The sequence below is a fragment of the Thalassophryne amazonica genome, chromosome 21 (genome assembly GCF_902500255.1).
Source record: "Thalassophryne amazonica chromosome 21, fThaAma1.1, whole genome shotgun sequence".
Classification (NCBI taxonomy): Eukaryota; Metazoa; Chordata; class Actinopteri; order Batrachoidiformes; family Batrachoididae; genus Thalassophryne; species Thalassophryne amazonica.
Genome location: NC_047123.1, coordinates 14,815,209 through 14,835,306, shown reverse-complemented (window position 1 = coordinate 14,835,306; position 20,098 = coordinate 14,815,209). Strand labels below are relative to the sequence as shown.

General features: G+C 48.9%; 1 protein-coding gene across 1 annotated transcript in view; it reads right to left on the bottom strand.

Moving 5' to 3' along the window:
• ptprk (protein tyrosine phosphatase receptor type K) overlaps positions 1-20,098 on the bottom strand; it is a 360,414-nt gene that overhangs the window by 92,139 nt on the left and 248,177 nt on the right. The window contains exon 21 of the mRNA XM_034162505.1: positions 14,068-14,203. Coding sequence (XP_034018396.1) covers positions 14,068-14,203 — 136 coding nt within the window. The remainder of the gene's footprint in view (positions 1-14,067; positions 14,204-20,098) is intronic.

The following is a 20,098-nucleotide window of genomic DNA, read 5'->3' as shown; positions in this document are numbered from 1 at the left end:
CCGGAGCGCAGCTGCCTATGCAGTCGACGTCCGCATCGCGGCGACGAGGTCCGGCTGGAATAGCACTGCCCTCCGTGCCGCCTTCGTAAACAGACTGTCGTTGGTCCTGAAGGAGCACCTGGTGGCTAAGGACAAACCGCGGGATTTAGACGGGCTTATTGATCTGGTTATACGATTAGACAATCGGTTAGAAGAACGCCGTCGGGAACGAGACGAAGGGCGTGGCCGGGCACGCGCCGTCCCTCTCCCTTCCGGTTCCAACCGAGCTCCGCCCTCCCCACGCTCCACGGCCTCTTCGCTCCGTGTGGTTACAGCTCCTCCTGCTGATGAAGCTATGGACACGAGCAGGGCCACATTCAGACCACCGGATAGACAGAGGAGGCTGGTCCGCGGAGCGTGCTTTGTTTGTGGCTCGATAGAGCATCAAGTGAGGGACTGCCCCAAGCGGTTAAACACCAACGCCCGCCCCTAGAAACAGGGCTAGGGGCGGGCCAAGACATTCACGTGGGACACACCCATATTGCCACACGACTCCCGGTTACAATCCTTTATGAGGATTTAACCCTTCAGGCCCCAGCACTGGTGGACACGGGCTCTGAAGGGAATTTGCTAGACAGCAAATGGGCCAGGGAGGCAGGGCTCCCTCTGGTGGCACTTACTTCACCTGTGCAAGTACGGGCACTAGATGGCTCCCTACTCCCTTTAATCACACATAAGACACCTCCAGTAACTCTGGTGGTGTCAGGGAACCACCGGGAGGAAATCGAGTTTTTTGTGACTCCTGCCACCTCCCGCGTGATTCTAGGGTTCCCCTGGATGTTAAAACACAATCCCCGGATCGATTGGCCGTCCGGGGTAGTGGTTCAGTGGAGCGAGACCTGCCATCGGGTATGTTTAGGTTCCTCGGTTCCTCCCGGTTCCCAGGCTAAGGAGGAGGTCAGAGCCCCGCCCAATCTCGGGACAGTGCCGGTGGAGTACCATGACCTTGTGGATGTGTTCAGCAAGGATCTGGCGCTCACCCTTCCCCCGCACCGCCCGTACGATTGTGCCATTGATTTGGTTCCAGGCGTTGAGTTTCCGTCCAGCAGGCTGTACAACCTCTCACGACCTGAGCGCAAATCAATGGAGACCTACATCCGGGACTCTTTAGCTGCCGGGTTGATCCGGAATTCCACCTCCCCGATGGGTGCAGGTTTCTTTTTTGTGGGGAAAAAGGATGGCGGACTACGTCCATGCATTGATTACAGGGGGCTGAACGAAATCACGGTTCGTAACCGATACCCATTGCCCTTGTTGGATTCAGTGTTCACGCCCCTGCATGGAGCCCAAATGTTCACTAAGCTGGATCTTAGAAATGCGCATCACCTGGTTCGGATCCGGAAGGGAGACGAGTGGAAGACGGCATTTAACACCCCCTTAGGTCACTTTGAGTACCTGGTCATGCCGTTCGGTCTTACAAACGCCCCCGCGACGTTCCAAGCATTGGTTAATGATGTCTTGCAGGATTTCCTGCACCGATTCGTCTTCGTATATCTGGACGATATACTCATCTTTTCTCCGGATCCCGAGACCCATGTCCGGCATGTACGTCAGGTCCTGCAGCGGTTGTTAGGGAACCGGCTGTTTGTGAAGGGCGAGAAGTGCGAGTTCCACCGCACTTCTTTGTCCTTCCTGGGGTTTATCATCTCCCCTAACTCCGTCGCTCCTGATCCGGCCAAGGTCGCGGCGGTGAGAGACTGGCCCCAACCCACCAGCCGTAGGAAGCTGCAACAGTTCCTCGGCTTTGCTAATTTCTACAGGAGGTTCATTAAGGGCTACAGTCAGGTAGTTAGGCCCTGACAGCCCTGACCTCACCAAAGTCCCCTTCACCTGGTCGGATCGTTGCGATGCCGCGTTCAAGGAGTTGAAACAGCGCTTCTCGTCTGCACCCGTTCTGGTGCAGCCCGATCCTAGTCGCCAGTTAGTGGTTGAAGTGGATGCCTCGGACTCAGGGATAGGAGCTGTGCTTTCCCAGAGCGGAAGACCGATAAGGGTCCTTCACCCGTGTGCCTAGTTTTTCCCGCAGGTTGACCCCGGCCGAACGGAACTATGACGTCGGCAATCGAGAACTCCTTGCGGTGAAAGGAGGCTCTTGAAGAGTGGAGACATCTGTTGGAGGGAACGTCCGTGCCATTCACGGTTTTCACTGACCACCGGAACCTGGAGTATATCAGGACCGCCAAGCGGCTGAACCCCAGGCAAGCCCGCTGGTCACTGTTCTTTGGCCGTTTTGACTTCCAGATCACCTACCGTCCCGGGACCAAAAACCAGAGATCGGATGCCTTGTCCCAGGTACATGAAGACGAAGTCAAAGCGGAGAGTTGTCGGATCCACCGGAACCCATCATCCCGGAGTCCACTATCGTGGCCACCCTCACCTGGGACGTAGAGAGAAACCGTCCGGGAGGCCCTGGCACGAAGCCCGGACCCCGGAACCTGGGCCGAAGAACAGACTCTACGTCCCACCAGAGGCTAGGGCTGCAGTCCTGGACTTCTATCACGGCTCCAAGCTCTCCTGTCATCCAGGGGTGCGAAGAACCGTGGCAGTTGTCCGGCAGCGCTTCTGGTGGGCGTCCCTAGAGACCGACGTCCGGGATTATATCCAGGCCTGCACCACCTGCGCCAGGGGCAAGGCTGATCATCGCAGGGCTTCGGGACTGCTCCAGTCGCTACCCGTGCCTCATCGCCCCTGGTCCCACATCGGCCTGGATTTTGTCACGGGCCTCCCACCGTCCCAGGGCAACACCACCATCCTCACGATAGTGGACCGATTCTCCAAGGCGGCCCACTTCGTGGCCCTCCCAAAGCTCCCGACTGCCCAGGAGACAGCGGACCTCCTGGTCCACCACGTCGTCCGGCTGCATGGGATTCCAACAGACATCGTCTCCGATCGCGGTCCCCAGTTCTCCTCGCAAGTCTGGAGGAGCTTCTGCCGGGAACTGGGGGCCACGGTGAGTCTCTCATCCGGGTATCATCCCCAGACCAACGGGCAAGCAGAAGGGCAATCAGGAGGTGGAACAGGCCCTGCGTTGCGTGACGGCCGCGCACCCGGCGGCCTGGAGTACCCATTTGGCCTGGATCGAGCATGCCCATAACAGCCAGGTGTCGTCAGCCACCGGCCTCTCCCCTTTTGAGGTGTGTCTGGGGTACCAGCCTCCTTTGTTTCGGGGGGTTGAGGGAGAGGTCGGTGTGCCCTCGGTCCAGGCCCACCTGCGGAAGTGCCGTCGGGTGTGGCGTGCCGCCCGTTCTGCTTTGCTGAGGGCCCGGATGAGGACGAAGCCCATGCAGACCGTCGGCGGACCCCGGCCCCTACGTATCGGCCAGGGCAGGAAGTGTGGTTGTCAACAAAGTGACATTCCCCTCCAAGTGATCTCACCTAAACTGCAGGATCGGTAATCGGTCCATTTAATCCTCAAGGTCATCAGTCCAGCCTCAGTGAGGCTCCAGCTTCCGGCCTCACTGCGGATCCATCCCGTTTTCCATGTGTCCCGGATTAAGCCACATCACCACCTCACCCCTCTGTACTCCGGGTCCGGCACCACCTCCTGCCCGGATCAGCGATGGCGAGCCGGCTTGGACTGTGCGCCGGCTCTTGGATGTCTCTAAGGATGGGCCGGGGCTTCCAGTATTTGGTGGACTGGGAGGGGTAACGGCCCCGAAGAACGCTCCTGGGTGAAGAGGAGCTTCATCCTGGACCCGGCCCTCCTGGCCGATTTCTAACCGCCGCCACCCGGACAAGCCTGGTCGGGCGCCAGGAGGTGCCCGTTGAGGGGGGGGTCCTGTTGTGTGGCCGCTTGAAGAGGAGGTACTGCTGGCCCACCACCACCAGAGGGCACCCTGCCTGGATGTGCGGGCTCCAGGCACCAGAGGGCGCTGCCGCCTCACAGGAGCAGCCGGGGTGACAGCTGTCACTTATCACCTACGACAGCTGTCACCAATCATCTGATCTTCAGTGGTATATCAGCAAGACAACATCTCCACCTCTTTGCCGAGATATCGCTCTACCAAGGAGGTAACGTTCTCAGCTGACTGTGAATATCTGTTGCTTGTGTGTGTTGGACAGCAGATATTCTGTTTCTTTTTTCGACGAGAGGTGGAGGTGGTTTTCCCCACCATACGTGTTGCTGGGTGCACACGCACCCACATCTAACTGTTTTGTTCCTCGCCAGCAGTAACCAGATCCGACAAGCGGAGGCAGTGGCCACCTGGGTGTTCGGGACTTGGCGGCTCCAGTATCCCGGGGTTCGGTGGCGGAGGAAATCGTGTGGTTCCGGTTCTGCTTTGGACGGACGTCTCTTATCTTCGAGCCTGCCCACGTGACACATTTTTTGTGAATTGACTACTTGTCTACAATTGTAATTCGCCGTGTTGGTTGTGCTTCTTCACAACAGTAAAGTGTTGTTATTTGACTTCCTCCATTGTCCGTTCATTTGCGCCCCCTGTTGTGGGTCCGTGTTCCTACACTTTCACAACATAGAGATGTGAACGGCGGTGTACACGGGGCTTCTGTTTAGGACTACGCTTCCTCCTCACAGTCACCCAGTCGGCCTGCTTTCCCGGCTACTCGGGATCTGCCGGGAGGGTACAGGTTAAACTGTTTACCGGATGACCTCGTCATGAAAACAGTTAGGCCATCTGGATGGGTGATCTTAATGGTGCCTCGAATTCAGCTATAGGTCGTATCTACATTTTGTGTGCTGAGGTCAATCACTATAGTCTACATAAGTCAAAACATGATTACGCACTTACTGGCCCGATGACCTAAAACTGTGAGACTGATAGCTCTTAAGCTACCACAAAATCAATCTATTTAACTATACCTGAACCAGTCCACATCCAACATTTGTAATAATTGTTAGGATTGCTACACCCAAGTTTAAAAAAGTATGGTGGTGCGTTGACCCCCAAAACGTGAATCGGCTGCAAATCGTGAATTATCAGAAATCCACTGATAAAAATTTATGCAAACCGTGAATATCCACGAACGGTTAATTTTGCTGCAAACTGTGAATAAAATGTCCCACAAAATGTGAATGCAGGTCTCACAAAATGTCAGTTGTAAAATGTGAATATCATTCATGATATATATTTTCTTTTGGATTAAGTAGTTCATGGATTTCAGTTTACGGATCAATTACTTCAGGAAAACTTGATCGCAAACCCATTCTCTGCAAAAAGTGATTTTTGTGTGTGTGTGTGTGTGTGTGGGTGACCCCAAAGCCCTAAGCCAGCTCTCGCTTCTGGTGTCACCACGCACCCACATGACCCACTCTGAGGATGGTGGCACGTGGGGGTCTGACTGGGGTGGTACACCTGTGAAACGGTAATGCAGGTGTCCTAAGGCAAACTCAGAAACAACAGAAACCTCCTGTGGAGCAGAAGGGCAAAAACTCACTTGATCTTGATTTTCAGCATGAATACAAACTGTGAAAGTGGGGCCTAAGGATTCTTGTGACTTTCTGCGTTTTAAACAGGAGGTGCCAGAAAAGTTACTACATGGATAACTGGCTTGTGGTGGCCAAACGTTCATAGTGACTCCATTTTTTGATCCTTCGATGCTGACTCTTCCTATCATCATGAAGCAGAATTCACCAAGTGTTGGATTGTTCAACCACTAAAAGGCAACTTGACACTTGCCGCGTAATTCATTGTACCAAGGCGTCAGGATTCAGTATTTTTTCAGTATTCACATTTTGCAATTCACGGTTTGTGGATAATTCACGATATGCAGCTGATTAAGTTTTGGGGTTAACATGGTGAAGTGAGTATTGAATAAAAACATATTTGGGTGGACAACATCAAATACAACTTTCTACTGTAGGTTTTTATATTGCATTGTTGTTCCTTTGAGATTCCCCTTTTCCAGGCACAAACACATGTAGAATGGCTGGGCATCGCCCCAAGCCCCTTTCTCGATTAAATAATAAAGTTCGAAGTTCGAAGAGTCAAGTACCATAACCAAGTGTCAGTTCATTTGTGCACCTGACTGCCGCCTGTAGAACTATGCATCAGACCCTTTAGTCTCTCTTTGTGGGTCATAAACTCACATTGAGGTGACATCATGCTTCTCTGAGCTGAGCCTTCTGAGCCCTGTGGCAAATCCGTGCAAGGTTACTCTTTCCCTTTTCCCGTTAATGGTATTTTTTTGAATAGACTAATGTGCCAAAGGACCCTACTTGCTTCAGACAACACAGCTCCCAAGATCACTGCAGCTCACAAACAACTTCACAGCAATAAGCTATCGATTGAGGGAGGGTTGAGGTATTTGTGATGAGTGTAATGCATGTGTAATATAATAATCTTAAAAAAAGATTATCTATCTTAACTCACTTCTTGTTAACATCCTCTTTCATCTATCTCTGAATTCTTTGAAATACATTTGTTGGTCTGTAGTTAATTGGCTACTGTTTCAACAAGTCTGTGATTGATTAACAGGCGTGATGCACATATTTAACATCCCAGTTAGCAACACAAAATCAAAGTATTCATGAGTGCAAGTCTATCTGCACTAATGCACTACTAATTAGTGGTCTCTGATGTGTTTTACTGCTAATTATCCCTCTCGGTGAGTGAGTTAACAAGTGCATTTCCAGAAAACATCTTACTTGGCAATTTTCGGTATTTCTCGGCATGTGATGTACATGTTAGAATAAGCAGAAACATCCCGATGGCTGACAGACAGAGAGAAACAAATGCGGTTATGTCCGATAACGAAGCTTCTGAGCTTTCAATTGAAAGTGATGGCTCAGATTTACAGAGGAGACGACAAACTTCACACAGAAACTCTTAATTTTTTCAGAATCTGTCAATTTTTGGAACCTAACATGTGGTGACACTGCTGTTTGTGCTGCAGGATGCTGTGTTACTGCCGCTACGAACATGGACTGTCTCCACAACGCTGTTTTTACAGACTGCCTGAAAACGCAGATGTATTTCTTACATTGGAAAAAGTCAAGATACGTTATTTTCAGGAGATAATAGACATTCTATCTAACATGCCAGAATCGTGGGAGAACATGAGGAGCTGACAGTGGCGATACAGTCGTACATTATTCTCCAACCGGCAACCATGTGTGATCCGTGCATGAGGACTTATAGTGGACCTGGACATGTTCATCGGCTGGCGATCATGGGTGATCCATGTGTGAGGACTTATAGTGGACCTGGACATGTTCTCCACCTGGCGAATGCGAGTGATCTGTGTGTGAGGACTTACAGTGGACCTGGACATGTTCTCCAGCTGGTGATCATGCGATCTGTGCGTGGGGACTCAGATGGTGTGAACTTTACATATTTAATCTTGGAAATGATTCTACAAGTGGATGAGTACCCTGTTCAGTTATCGCATTTCTATTTCGTTCTCCTCAGTGGAGCTGGTAGGCTTTATGCTACTTTGAGAAAGTCTGTCGGATTTTGGATCTTAATATGTGCAGAGCTACACGCTGTTTTAACATGCATGCGGACCTCCCTGCTGTTTTGCTTTCTGATGACACAGATGTATTTTTTAGATTTTTCACAGTTATACCGATGACAAAACTTAGAATCATGCACAAAGCTGAGCATCTATCAGAAACTGTTTTTAACTGGCTGTGTTCATGACTAATGGCCAAGCACGTGCACCAAGTTTTCTCATGCGCTGCTCCTTTAACTGTGACTGCATCAAAAGTCACAGTTATCACTTAAAAACAAGTCATCATAACACAACATCACACTTATGTAAACTTTGGAATGAATATGTGGCTCCATTCTTTATGTTAGCAGCTACATTCCATTCAAGTGTGCGCTAGGACGTTTCCTTAAAGCTGTGTCACCACTGTCAGAAACACACGAGTACTCAGGAGTACTTTGTTTTCAGCAGTATCCATAGCTCTTTGTTGCGAATGCCATATGCTTTGAACCCAGTCACAGAAGTGGATCCCAGTGTATCAACAGGTGGTCACTAGTCATGATTTCGGTAAAACATGTCCTTTAAATTCATTGCCTCACATCTGTTTGACATTACATCTGTTGGGAAAGTGTAGGAACACGGACCCACAACAGGGGGCGCAAATGAACGGGCAATGGAGGAAGTCAAATAACAAAGCTTTACTGTTGTGAAACACGCACAACACACACAACTGATTACAATGTCGAAATACGCCAAATGTCAACGGTGTCGTGTGGGCAGGCTCGAAGATAGGAGACGTCTGTCCAAGTCGAACCGGAACCACTCAATTTCCTCCGCCACCGAACCCCGGGAATACTGGAGCCGCCAAGTCCCGAACTCCCAGGTGGCCACTGCCTCCGCTCGTCGGATCCGGTACTGCTGGCGAGGAACAGAAACAGTCAGGTGTGGGTGCGGCAGCACCCAGCAACACGTAGGGTGGAAACACCACCTCCACCTCTCATCAGAAAAATACTGTAGTGTAAGAATGTGAGTACTTATCCAAAAAGTCCGATACAGTCTCCAGCTGTACTACTCACTGTCTGCACACAAGCAACAAAGCATTACTGTCAGGAAGACAATAGAATCGGCTGAGAACGTTACCTCTTTGGTAGAGTGATATCTCGGCAATGAGGTGGAGATGCCGTCCTGCTGATATACCCCTGCAGATCCGATGATTGATGACAGCTGTCGCAGGTGAGGGGTGACAGCTGTCACTCTGGCTGCTCCTGCAAGGCGGCAGCGCCCCCTAGTGCCTGGAGCCCGCACTCCAGGCAGGGCGCCCTCTGGTGGTGGTGGGCCAGCAGTACCTCCTCTTCAGCGGCCCACACAACAGGACCCCCCCCAGGCTTGTCAGGGTGGCGGAGGTAGAAGTCGGCCAGGAGGGCAGGGTCCAGGATGAAGCTCTTCTTCACCCAGGAGCGTTCTTCGGGGCCGTACCACTCCCAGTCCACCAAATACTGGAAGCCCCGGCCCATCCGTCGGACATCCAAAAGCCGGCGCACAGTCCAAGCCGGCTCGCCATCGATGATCCGGGCAGGAGGTGGGGTGAGGTGTGATGTGGTTTGATCCTTGACACGTGAAACACGGGATGGATCCGCAGTGAGGCCGGAAGCTGAAGCCTCACTGCGGCGGGACTGATGACCTTGAGGATTTTAAAGGGACCTACGTATCGTTCCTGTAGTTTCGGGGAGGCCACTTGGAGTGGAATGTCCTTGGTTGACAACCACACTTCCTGCCCTGGACGATACGTAGGGGCCGGGGTCCGCCGACGGTCTGCATGGGCCTTTGTCCTCATCCGGGCCTTCAGCAAAGCAGAACGGGCGGCTCGCCACACCCGACGGCACTTCCGCAGGTGGGCCTGGACCGAGGACACACCGACCTCTCCCTCAACCACCGGAAACAACGGGGGCTGATACCCTAGACACACCTCAAAAGGGGAGAGGCCGGTGGCTGACGACACTTGGCTGTTGTGGGCATACTCGATCCAGGCCAGATGGGTACTCCAGGCCGCCGGGTGCGCGGCTGTCACGCAACGCAGGGTCCGCTCCATCTCTTGGTTGGCCCGTTCTGCTTGCCCGTTGGTTTGGGGATGATACCCGGAAGAGAGACTGACCGTAGCCCCCAGTTCCCGGCAGAAGCTCCTCCAGACGTGCGAGGAGAACTGGGGACCGCGATCGGAGACGATGTCTGTTGGGATCCCATGCAGCCGGACGACGTGGTGGACCAGGAGGTCCGCTGTCTCCTGGGCCGTTGGGAGCTTCGGGAGGGCCACGAAGTGGGCCGCCTTGGAGAATCGGTCCACTATCGTGAGGATGACGGTGTTGCCCTGGGACGGCGGGAGGCCCGTGACAAAATCCAGGCCGATGTGAGACCAGGGGTGATGAGGCACGGGCAGCGGCTGTAGCAATCCCGAAACCTTGCGATGGTCGGCCTTGCCCCTGGCGCAGGTGGTACAGGCCTGGATATAATCCCGGACGTCGGCCTCCAGGGACGCCCACCAGAAGCGCTGCCGGACAACTGCCACGGTTCTTCGCACCCTTGGATGACAGGAGAGCTTAGAGCCATGACAGAAGTCCAGGACTGCAGCCCTAGCTTCTGGTGGGACGTAAAGTCTATTCTTCGGCCCGGTTCCGGGGTCCGGGCTTCGTGCCAGGGCCTCCCGGACGGTTCTCTCTATGTCCCAGGTGAGGGTGGCCACGATAGTGGACTCCGGGATGATGGGTTCCGGTGGATCCGACAACTCCGTTTTGACTTCGTCTTCATGTACCCGGGACAAGGCATCCGATCTCTGGTTTTTGGTCCCGGGACGGTAGGTGATCCGGAAGTCAAAACGGCCGAAGAACAGTGACCAGCGGGCTTGCCTGGGATTCAGCCGCTTGGCGGTCCTGATATACTCCAGGTTCCGGTGGTCAGTGAAAACCGTGAATGGCACGGACGTTCCGTCCAACAGATGTCTCCACTCTTCAAGAGCCTCTTTCACCGCAAGGAGTTCTCGATTGCCGACGTCATAGTTCCGTTCGGCCGGGGTCAACCTGCGGGAAAAATAGGCACACGGGTGAAGGACCTTATTGGTCTTCCCGCTCTGGGACAGCACGGCTCCTATCCCTGAGTCCGAGGCGTCCACTTCAACCACCAACTGGCGACTAGGATCGGGCTGCACCAGCACGGGTGCAGACGAGAAGCGCCGTTTCAACTCCTTGAACGCGGCATCGCAACGATCCAACCAGCTGAAGGGGACTTTTGGTGAGGTCAGGGCTGTCAAGGGGCTAACTACCTGACTGTAGCCCTTAATGAACCTCCTATAGAAATTTGCAAAGCCGAGGAACTGTTGCAGCTTCCTACGGCTGGTGGGTTGGGGCCAGTCTCTCACCGCCGCGACCTTGGCCGGATCAGGAGCGACGGAGTTAGGGGAGATGATAAACCCCAGGAAGGACAAAGAAGTGCGGTGGAACTCGCACTTCTCGCCCTTCACAAACAGCCGGTTCTCCAACAACCGCTGCAGGACCTGACGTACATGCTTGACATGGGTCTCAGGGTCCGGAGAAAAGATGAGTATATCGTCTAGGTATACGAAGACGAACCGGTGCAGGAAATCCCACAAGACATCATTAACCAAAGCTTGGAACGTCGCGGGGGCGTTTGTAAGACCGAACGGCATGACCAGGTACTCAAAGTGACCTAAGGGGGTGTTGAATGCCGTCTTCCACTCGTCTCCCTTCCGGATCCGAACCAGGTGATACGCATTTCTAAGATCGAGCTTGGTGAATATTCGGGCTCCATGCAGGGGCGTGAACACCGAATCCAACAGGGGCAACGGGTATCGATTACGAACCGTGATTTCGTTCAGTCCCCTGTAATCAATGCATGGACGAAGTCCGCCGTCTTTTTTACCCACAAAAAAGAAACCTGCACCCATCGGGGAGGTGGAATTCCGGATCAACCCGGCGGCTAAAGAGTCCCGGATGTAGGTCTCCATTGATTCGCGCTCAGGTCGTGAGAGGTTGTACAGCCTGCTGGACGGGAACTCAACGCCTGGAACCAAATCAATGGCACAATCGTACGGACGGTGGGGGGGAAGGGTGAGCGCCAGATCCTTGCTGAACACATCAACAAGGTCATGATACTCCACCGGCACCGTCCCCAGATTGGGCGGGACTCTGACCTCCTCCTTAGCCTGGGAACCGGGAGGAACCGAGGAACCTAAACATACCCGATGGCAGGTCTCGCTCCACTGAACCACTACCCCGGACGGCCAATCGATCCGGGGATTGTGTTTTAACATCCAGGGAAACCCTAAAATCACTCGGGAGGTAGCAGGAGTCACAAAAAACTCGATCTCCTCCCGGTGATTTCCTGACACCACCAGAGTTACAGGTGGTGTCTTATGCGTGATTGGAGGGAGTAGGGAGCCATCTAGTGCTCGCACCTGCACAGGCGAGGTAAGCGCCACCAGAGGGAGCCCTATCTCCCTGGCCCATCTGCTGTCTAACAGATTCCCTTCAGAGCCCGTGTCCACCAGTGCTGGGGCCTTCAGGGTTGAATCCTCATAAAGGATTGTAACTGGGAGTCGTGTGGCAATGTGGGTGTGTCCCACGTGAATGTCTTGGCCCACCCCTAGCCCAGTTTCTAGGGGCGGGCGTTGGTGTTTAACCGCTCGGGGCAGTCTCTTACCTGATGCTCTACCGAGCCACAAACAAAACACGCCCCGTGGGCCAGCCTCCTCTGTGTAGCTGGTGCCCTAAATGTTGCCCTGCTCGTGTCCATAGCTTCGTCAGCAGGGGGAGCTGTAACCACACGGAGCGCAGGGGCCGTGGGGAGGGCGGAGCGCGGTCGGAACCGGGAGGGAGAGGGACGGCGCGTGCCCGGCCACGCCCTTCGTCTCGTTCCCGACGGCATTCTTCTAACCGATTGTCTAATCGTATGACGAGGTCAATAAGCCCATCTAAATCCCGCGGTTCGTCCTTAGCCACCAGGTGCTCCTTAAGAACCAATGACAGTCCGTTTACAAAGGCGGCGCGGAGGGCAGTGCTATTCCAGCCGGACCTCGCAGCCGCGATGCGGAAGTCGACTGCATAGGCAGCTGCGCTCCGGCGCCCCTGTCTCATTGACAGCAGCACGGCTGAAGCGGTCTCTCCTCTATTTGGGTGATCGAACACAGTTCTGAACTCCCTCACAAACCCATCATATGTCTGAAGGAGCCGTGAATTCTGCTCCCAAAGCGCTGTAGCCCAAGCACGTGCCTCACCGCAAAGCAGGTTTATTACATAAGCTATCTTGCTAGTATCGGTCGCGTACATGACAGGACGCTGTGCGAAGACGAGCGAACACTGCATAAGGAAGTCCTGAGGGCGCGCCTCCACCTGCGCGGCGAGAGCCTCCACCCTACGGTTAAGGAGGACGTTCTGCTCGGTCATTAGATCCAACCGAGCCGTGAAAGTGGTGAGGATCCGCTGCAACTCACCAATCACTCCTCCTGCGGACGCCTGTGCGCCCTGTTCTTCCATTGGCCGTTCAACAGCCGGTTGACACCCCTCGGGATCCATGACGTTGGCCGAGATATCCTGTTGGGAAAGTGTAGGAACACGGACCCACAACAGGGGGCGCAAATGAACGGGCAATGGAGGAAGTCAAATAACAAAGCTTTATTGTTGTGAAACACGCACAACACACACAACTGATTACAATGTCGAAATAAGCCAAATGTCAACGGTGTCGTGTGGGCAGGCTCGAGGATAGGAGACGTCTGTCCAAGTCGAACCGGAACCACTCGATTTCCTCCGCCACCAAACCCCGGGAATACTGGAGCCGCCAAGTCCCGAACTCCCAGGTGGCCACTGCCTCCGCTCGTCGGATCCGGTACTGCTGGCGAGGAACAGAAACAGTCAGGTGTGGGTGCGGCAGCACCCAGCAACACGTAGGGTGGAAACACCACCTCCACCTCTCGTCAGAAAAATACTGTAGTGTAAGAATGTGAGTACTTATCCAAAAAGTCCGATACAGTCTCCAGCTGTACTACTCACTGTCTGCACACAAGCAACAAAGTATTACTGTCAGGAAGACAATAGAATCGGCTGAGAACGTTACCTCTTTGGTAGAGCGATATCTCGGCAATGAGGTGGAGATGCCATCCTGCTGATATACCCCTGCAGATCCGATGATTGATGACAGCTGTCGCAGGTGAGGGGTGACAGCTGTCACTCTGGCTGCTCCTGCAAGGTGGCAGCGCCCCCTAGTGCCTGGAGCCCGCACTCCAGGCAGGGCGCCCTCTGGTGGTGGTGGGCCAGCAGTACCTCCTCTTCAGCGGCCCACACAACAACATCATAAACACTTCTAATTTGGTAAAACCGTATTATAGCTTGGATCAAACCAATATAGGCCTTGAGCTACATGACATTTTAGAACGTAAACAGTTTCTGAAGGGAGATCAATAATTTTATGGTGGATGGATGGAAGATGATGCTACACCAACAGCAAATACTATAACAAAACACAACTGTGTTAATGTTGTAGCATCTGCATATGTCTTGGTGAGTGCATTAAATATAGTAAATGGAAGTTTTATTAAATTTCAATTAAACCCACTAGACTTTGGGGGGCACTCACCTCTTCTTGACCAATAGGATTGCTACCAGCACAAGCAATATAAAGACAAGGACACCAGCACTGATCCCAGCGATCTTCACCACCCGATCGGTCTGTTTAGCAGGGTCAGGGATGACTTCTGGCTCCTCTGTAGCACCTAGAACAAAAAGTAACTCAAATAACCTAAAAATTGTGGTTATAACACAATACCAGTTTAACATGCTGAATTACTACAGTATTTAATTTTTTTGTGCAAAAACATATGAGTGAACAAGATGAAAATCATATAAAGAAGAAATCACTGCACGTGTCGCTGATATTTTTGTGTTAAGAATCACACAAATCTTTCATTTTTACTTTAACAGGACATAAAAATTCATATTTATATAAATGCTTATGAAGACCACAACTGACTTTTTAAAATCATGATCACTGACAGTTTGATGTTACAATTAAAAGAAAATCTGATGTTTTAACTGTGCATGTCTTACATTTGCTTACAAACTAGTACACCACGTCTGCCAGTAGAAAAATGGCAATAATTTACACGACCATATTTAAACAAATGAAGCTACTGCAGGCTGTAAATCATGTCATCCTCCAACATCAGTGTTTATTTCCTATGAAGATGTTTTTACAAAATGCTCTGACATTATCAAAGAGTGACAGGGACAAATAAATAAGTCGAAATAAAGGTTTAATTATCCCTGTGCTTGCCTACCTTGTACATACAGCCTGGAGTAAATATCAAGATTATTCAAATATTCTTTATAAAGGTGATGTGGAAAGCAAATGCCATGGTAACTGTCAGAAGTGGTAAAAATCAAAACAAATGTTTTGTTTGAGGTGTTATTTTTGCTCACAGCTTTAAACATTGATACAGACGGTAATGCTGTCATGAATATGATCACAGTGTGGTAATGAACAAAAACAGATTGCTTCTGCCCACAACTGTCACTAACATCGAATGACTTAAATGTGAGGGTTCGATTTCATTTTGTTTATTTTGTATGTTCTTATATTTTATTAATTTTGCAAAAGCAATGAGCACAGAAAAATGTGTGGTCAAATGTTTGTGGACAGTGCTGGTGTTTCAACATGCTTCAAGTCTGGAAATTGGGTTCATCACATGGAAAGGAAGATTTAATTCTTGTCTCAAGAATGAAATGTGGCAGCCGTAAATAGACGGTACCACATCATTTCAGCCAAATGCAGATGGTGTAGCTTTAAAAAGATTTTATATTTGTGGATATTGAAATGCCATCATTGTATTTTTGGATTGGCAGGGGGGTTGGATGTTGTGCAAGAAAGTGATTTGTTTGAGCACCACTACATATTCCTCCAAATGTTCTAGGCGCCTATAAATGTAGTAATTTTGGTGGAAAAAGGACTATAATAACCAAGCTCTGTAATAACTGGAACTATAACCAGGCAATGACTACTTCATTGTTATTTCAGTTCAGTTTGTTTGGTCTTATACAGTCCTTTTATTGTCTTATTCTTGCATCATGCTACCATAAGGAAATGTTTTTGTAATAAGATGTGTTTGTAGGTGGCCAATACTTCTACTCCAATGTCACAACATACAGCTGAAGTCTTATCTGTACTAAAACTCAATTTCTGTTCTGATTATTTCCTAATTTTACTCTTTGATTAAGTTAGTTTACAGAATACCTTCCAAGGCTGTGCAGTATAATGTAAATTCAATCCTGTTGGTGGTTTCTTTATGTATGTGATCTGGATCTGTTTTCATGCTCCTAAACTCTATTTATTTAATCTGATCTCATCATGCAAGAAGAGTTCATGCTGCAGAATAAGAGCATTATTGTGTATTATGATAATCCAAATAATCCAACGCAAAGACATATGCAGAAATCATCAAATACTAATCCACTTCTAAAGCTAAATATCAATAAGATGAACATAATGTTCCTCTCTTTATCTCCCTCAGCATATTATTTTTCGAAAAGTGATTTTTCATTGACAGTCTGCCCCACCCATTCCATATAATGGCTCTGACTAAGTCTTATTTAATAACATTACACAAGGGTTTAGGGCTCAGATTGATGGATGACACATGAACATTAATTTGTCACTCATAGCCGTTTTTTCACAAAGCTTATTTACAAAATGAGCACCTTCAAAGCTTTCCAGCAAGCCGGCTTTTTGTATGCCATAAATGCTTAATATGCTTAAAATAAAGACAGTGGTCAACTACTAAACACCCAAGATGATGTCTGTTATGTTATTATTTCACAAATATTTTTGAATTATTACCTACTACTCATTGTTTTCAGATAACAAAGAGTTTAACCCTCTGGGGTCCGAGGGCATTTTTGGGCAGTTCACTCGCCTGGCATAAATGTGTTATTATTGCTGTTAACAGCCCTCCCTGCATCCCACAATCAAGTTTTATGTCTTTTTTCAGGACAACCTGTGCTTTCTTAATATATATGCTTTTGTTGTGATTTATAAGTGTAATAGATGTTTACAATCAGAAATAAGAAAGGAAAAAGTAAAGTGGGAAAAATTTTCACCACACATTTATTCAAAACACACAGTAACCTATAATAAACAACTGTTTTGACACTTTATAAAGGTGATTTGAGGTCTTGTGTGAAAGACTGTACAACAAAAAAGTTCAAACAATAAACACAAATGCACAGTTTGAACTATATATACAAAATGATCTATGAGTTTTTGTTTGTCTTTATCTCAAAGCAATTTCTGTCTGCTATTACGCAAAGGTTACATCACAAACCTCTACTTCTACTGTGTTTTGGAGTGTTCTGTGCTGCTCCTAAAGCAGCTTTCATTCACACTTTGGCCCACTTTGGCTCCTTACAGTCTGAGAAATGGCCCTCCCCCTCGCTCCATTGATATGGTAAACAGCGCTTTACGCAGAGAAAGCAACAGAGTTATCCAGTGACATGCAAACTAGTGGAGCAATCCTGATAGTTACACACTTTTTGTTTGAGCATGTGAGATTGTCATCAAATCAAATCAAATCAAAATCAATTTTATTTATATAGCGCCAAATCACAACAAACAGTTGCCCCAAGGCGCTTTATATTGTAAGGCAAGGCCATACAATAATTACGGAAAAACCCCAACGGTCAAAACGACCCCGTGAGCAAGCACTTGGCGACAGTCGGAAGGAAAAACTCCCTTTTAACAGGAAGAAACCTCCAGCAGAACCAGGCTCAGGGAGGGGCAGTCTTCTGCTGGGACTGGTTGGGGCTGAGGGAGAGAACCAGGAAAAAGACATGCTGTGGAGGGGAGCAGAGATCAATCACTAATGATTAAATGCAGAGTGGTGCATACAGAGCAAAAAGAGAAACACTCAGTGCATCATGGGAACCCCCCAGCAGTCTAAGTCTATAGCAGCATAACTAAGGGATGGTTCAGGGTCACCTGATCCAGCCCTAACTATAAGCTTTAGCAAAAAGGAAAGTTTTAAGCCTAATCTTAAAAGTAGAGAGGGTGTCTGTCTCCCTGATCTGAATTGGGAGCTGGTTCCACAGGAGAGGAGCCTGAAAGCTGAAGGCTCTGCCTCCCATTCTACTCTTACAAACCCTAGGAACTACAAGTAAGGCTGCAGTCTGAGAGCGAAGCACTCTATTGGGGTGATATGGTACTATGCGGTCCCTAAGATAAGATGGGACCTGATTATTCAAAACCTTATAAGTACGAAGAAGAATTTTAAATTCTATTCTAGAATTAACAGGAAGCCAATGAAGAGAGGCCAATATGGGTGAGATATGCTCTCTCCTTCTAGTCCCTGTTAGTACTCTAGCTGCAGCATTTTGAATTAACTGAAGGCTTTTCAGGGAACCTTTAGGACAACCTGATAATAATGAATTACAATAGTCCAGCCTAGAGGAAATAAATGCATGAATTAGTTTTTCAGCATCACTCTGAGACAAGACCTTTCTAATTTTAGAGATATTGCACAAATGCAAAAAAGCAGTCCTACATATTTGTTTAATATGCGCATTGAATGACATATCCTGATCAAAAATTACTCCAAGATTTCTCACAGTATTACTAGAGGTCAGGGTAATGCCATCCAGAGTAAGGATCTGGTTAGACACCATGTTTCTAAGATTTGTTGGGCCAAGTACAATAACTTCAGTTTTATCTGAGTTTAAAAGCAGGAAATTAGAGGTCATCCATGTCTTTATGTCTGTAAGATAATCCTGCAGTTTAGCTAATTGGTGTGTGTCCTCTGGCTTCATGGGTAGATAAAGCTGGGTATCATCTGTGTAACAATGAAAATGTAAGCAATGCCGTCTAATAATACTGCCTAAGGGAAACATGTATAAAGTGATTAAAATTGGTCCTAGCACAGAACCTTGTGGAACTCCATAATTAACCTTAGTCTGTGAAGAAGATTCCCCATTTACATGAACAAATTGTAATCTATTAGATAAATATGATTCAAACCACCGCAGCGCAGTGCCTTTAATACCTATGGCATGCTCTAATCTCTGTAATAAAATTTTATGTTAAAAAAAAATGAGGTGGGCTTCATAGATAATTGGCAAAGCTTCTGGGGAAAACCTGGTCTTGTTAGGAGAGACGGCATCCATCCCACTTTGGATGGAGCAGCTCTCATTTCTAGAAATCTGGCCAATTTTCTTAAATCCTCCAAACCGTGACTATCCAGGGTTGGGACCAGGAAGCAGAGTTGTAGTCTTACACACCTCTCTGCAGCTTCTCTCCCCCTGCCATCCCCTCATTACCCGTAGAGACGGTGCCTGCTCCCAGACCACCAATAACCAGCAAAAATCTATTTAAGCATAAAAATTCAAAAGGAAAAAATAATATAGCACCTTCAACTCCACCACAGACTAAAACAGTTAAATGTGGTCTATTAAACATTATATCTCTCTCTTCTAAGTCCCTGTTAGTAAATGATATAATAATTGATCAACATATTGATTTATTCTGCCTTACAGAAACCTGGTTACAGCAGGATGAATATGTTAGTTTAAATGAGTCAACACCCCGAGTCACACTAACTGTCAGAACGCTCGTAGCACGGGCCGAGGGGGAGGATTAGCAGCAATCTTCCACTCCAGCTTATTAATTAATCAAAAACCCAGACAGAGCTTTAATTCATTTGAAAGCTTGACTCTTAGTCTTGTCCATCCAAATTGGAAATCCCAAAAACCAGTTTTATTTGTTGTTATCTATCGTCCACCTGGTCGTTACTGTGAGTTTCTCTGTGAATTTTCGGACCTTTTGTCTGACTTAGTGCTTAGCTCAGATAAGATAATTCTAGTGGGCGATTTTAACATCCACACAGATGCTGAGAATGACAGCCTCACACTGCATTTAATCTATTGTTAGACTCGATTGGCTTTGCTCAAAATGTAAATGAGTCCACCCACCACTTTAATCATACCTTAGATCTTGTTCTGACTTATGGTATGGAAATTGAAGACTTAACAGTATTCCCTGAAAACTCCCTTCTGTCTGATCATTTCTTAATAACATTTACATTTACTCTGATGGACTACCCAGCAGTGGGGAATAAGTTTCATTACAGTAGAAGTCTTTCAGAAAGCGCTGTAACTAGGTTTAAGGATATGATTCCTTCTTTATGTTCTCCAATGCCATATACCAACACAGGGCAGAGTAGCTACCTAAACTCTGTGAGTGAGATAGATTATCTCGTCAATAAATGGTAAATGGACTGCATTTATATAGCGCTTTTCCATCTGCATCAGACGCTCAAAGCGCTTTACAATTATGCCTCACATTCACCCCGATGTCAGGGTGCTGCCATACAAGGCGCTCACTACACACCGGGAGCAATAGGGGATTAAAGGCCTTGCCCAAGGGCCCTTAGTAATTTTCCAGTCAGGCGGGGATTTGAACCCATGATCTTCTGGACTCAAGCCCAATCCTACAGTGGGAAGGATTGATCTCTGCTCCCCTCCACAGCATGTCTTTTTCCTGATTCTCTCCCTCAGCCCCAACCAGTCCTAGCAGAAGACTGCCCCTCCCTGAGCCTGGTTCTGCTGGAGGTTTCTTCCTGTTAAAA